Here is a 2888-nt window from a genome sequence, read left to right on the forward strand (position 1 = left end):
GGAACCCCTCACAGGCGTGACGTGGCTGCACTGTGGTGGCAGTGTGTGTACCTGCCGGCATTTACCGCCTTGTCCTGCACTCTCAGACCTCCGTGACTTCCTTGACCCCGGTCAGGTGGGCTGACCTCCCGAGAGTGTGCATGGCTGTTCCCTGCACCAGAATTGGCACTCAGCACTACAACCCTCTCCTCCACATACACACTTTCTGAACGAGTCGAGTACCTACTTGCGCTGCACCAGCGGTACCTGCACCAATCGGCTGCCTTCACTCCGTGGAGCGCCCCGCAGGCCCATCCAGGTTGTACGATGCTCCGTGGACTCGCTGCCCTGCTTTATGTTGGTATAGTTCTCGAGGGCTGTCCGCACCACAGCTTGTCCATTCTTCCCGTGGGGCCTGATGGTCGCTGCAAAGACCGCTGCAGTGAGCGTGGGTACGCCATGTCTGCCCATGACATGACTGTGCTGACGGGTTTCTGGGGAAGCGGAGGACAGGTGCCGCAGGGGCGGGTCCATCGCAGCAGCCACCAGCATGTGTAAGTGCCCGCCTCCTCACAGCCCTGGCAGCGCGTGCTTGTTGAGCAGGCCCTGGTTTGCGGGGGGCCAGGTGGTAGCTCCTTGTCCTTGTTAATTTGCAACTCTAGTGACTGATCACCAGGAGCAGCTCGGTGTGCGCACGCGTGCGTGTGATCTGGCTGAAGGTTTTCTTGGTGGAATGTCTGTTCCAATCCCGCCACCAGGGCTCCTGCCCCAGTCCTGATGCTTGAAGGTGAATGGCGAGACGTGAAGGAGGGCCTGTGGAGAAAAGATGGTGCTGGGTTGCTCCTAGCTAGAGTCCGGTGCTTCACCTTTGTCCTTGGAGGTGAGCTTCACACACCGTCACTGCACGGAGCCGAGCAGCGTTTGTGAGGTAGACAAGCCCGCCTCTACGTGCCAGAGAGTTCCTTGGGCCTGGGGCCTCCACTGCCCAGAGGCAACCAGTGTTCTGTCCGTTCCAGAACTTCCTTCAAGTAGTAAACTGTGGCTAGCATTGCAAAGAAAGGGAATTCCAGAACGTTCCACGGTGTTCATGCGGCACTGTCCATGGAAGCAGCTATCGGACACCAGGGGGAGAGAGACTGTGCGGTTTGATCAGAAAAGGGCGCTCTGCCCAATTGCCATAGCAATGCCATCATGGACACCAGCCGGCTGCAGCCCATGGTGCTGGGTAGGACTGGCTCTCAGGACACCACAAGCTGCCCCATCCTCCGCAGCATGAAAGGCCTGCAAGGGCGACGTGCTCACTGGTGGAGGCCGAGCAAGAAGCCAGAGGCTGTGCTGAGGCTGCCGCCGTGTCTCGGGCATCTGGTTGACCACTCACTCAGCGGGGACGAGCTGCACTGATACTGCATGTAAACATAAATAAGTGAAATTAGCAGAGGTAGGGATGGGGCAGAATCCTCTCAGGGAGGGGTGGGTGGCATGTGAATGAGTGATGCAAGGAGCTGAGCCCTGAAAGAATGCAGCATCGAGGTGGAGAAGACTGGCAGGTGACAGCTCGACAGCCTTGCTTGCTGGTGTGAGAACTGGAGGCTCTTATTGCTGGAGAAGAGACTAGTCTGCGTTGTGTCGACAGTGCACCTCAGCATGCCCCCTCCCCCCGCGCCACACACACACACACACACACACACACACACCCCACCCCCCACCCCCAACTGACCTTCACAGCTGCACCAAGAAGCAGGGTTGTGAGAAGGGAGAAAGTGGCGAATATATTCCGTTACTTGGATCTTAAGTCAGGAAGCCAAACAGTGTCTTGCACTGGGAAATAAGGTGTCAGAGCAGAGGTTGAGGACCAAGCGGGTGCCTCACCCACCCTGGGGTGCTTTTGCTCTCCAGGGCTCGGGAGGCTGAGCACTGAGCAGGGCAGGCTGGGGAGAACTGATGCCGGTGACGAGTGTCGGTGGAGAAGCAGTGAGCATGCCCTGGGCTTTCAGAAGAGCAAACGAAGGTGTCTTGAAGTGCTCCTCAGGTGAGGGTGCGGTTCCTCGAGAAGGTGCCATGCGGCAGCATGGTAAGGGCACCGAGTGACCACCTGGACAGCACCGGCCAGCAGTCCGCAGAAGTTCTGCAGGCGCCGGGGGTGGGGAACCAGCCCGTCTGCAGCCTTAGGGGGGAGTGCTCAGTGTCGTCACCCCCCTCCCCACAGTGTGCTCATAGCACGCCCCGTCCGCAAGGGCGCTGCTTCCTGCCCTTGGCCATGCTGCAGCCGGACTTCGCCGGAAGCCTTTGGGCTTCCCAGCACGTAGGAAAGCGAGGCTGACACCAGGCCGGCCGTCGTCTGCAGTGACAGCTCCGTGATGAGTGGCCAGCGTGTGGCCCAGAGACGGGAAGCAAGCACAGGCGTGAGAAATGGGCACCGGCACGCTTGCTCAGGGGGGCAGGCGGTGCACAAACCTTCCTTTTGTGGTCAGACAAAATGACAGCTGGGAAATTCGGTAAAGCCTGGTATATGCGGTAAGCAAGGTGTGCCTGCATTGCCCCAGCCTGCGTCGGGCCTCCCGTCTCCGGGCTGTCACCGCCCTCAGGTGTTGAGCCCATCTGGACTCTGGTGACCCCGTGTGACCAGGTCCCCTCCGTGCACAAAGTGACCGTGCTCTGCTGCCGCCCCATAGTTGGCAGCTCCTAAGGGAGAGCTGGTGAACTGCTTTAAGTGGTGACAGCTTAGGAGCCCCGTGGGCAGCCCCACTCTGACTCGAAGGGCCGCTGTGGCTCTAATGGCCTCGGCGGCATCCAAGGGCACCTCCACCCACCCGCTGCACTCAGAATCCGAGCTCTGGGCTACAGGGAACCGGCCGCCTGATGCAGCCCCAGGACAGTGCACAGCGCAGCAGCCCCTTGGGCACCGCCAT

General features: G+C 60.1%; 1 protein-coding gene across 1 annotated transcript in view; it reads left to right on the forward strand.

Moving 5' to 3' along the window:
* Positions 1-1170: 1170 nt before the first annotated feature.
* Positions 1171-2888, forward strand: part of LOC101640179 (WD repeat domain phosphoinositide-interacting protein 2) — a 9653-nt gene continuing 7935 nt past the window's right edge. The window contains exon 1 of the mRNA XM_045284379.1: positions 1171-1204. Coding sequence (XP_045140314.1) covers positions 1171-1204 — 34 coding nt within the window. The remainder of the gene's footprint in view (positions 1205-2888) is intronic.

This window comes from Echinops telfairi, unplaced genomic scaffold (genome assembly GCF_000313985.2).
Source record: "Echinops telfairi isolate 266 unplaced genomic scaffold, ASM31398v2 ScPeMD7_5;HRSCAF=22, whole genome shotgun sequence".
Taxonomy (NCBI): domain Eukaryota; kingdom Metazoa; phylum Chordata; class Mammalia; order Afrosoricida; family Tenrecidae; genus Echinops; species Echinops telfairi.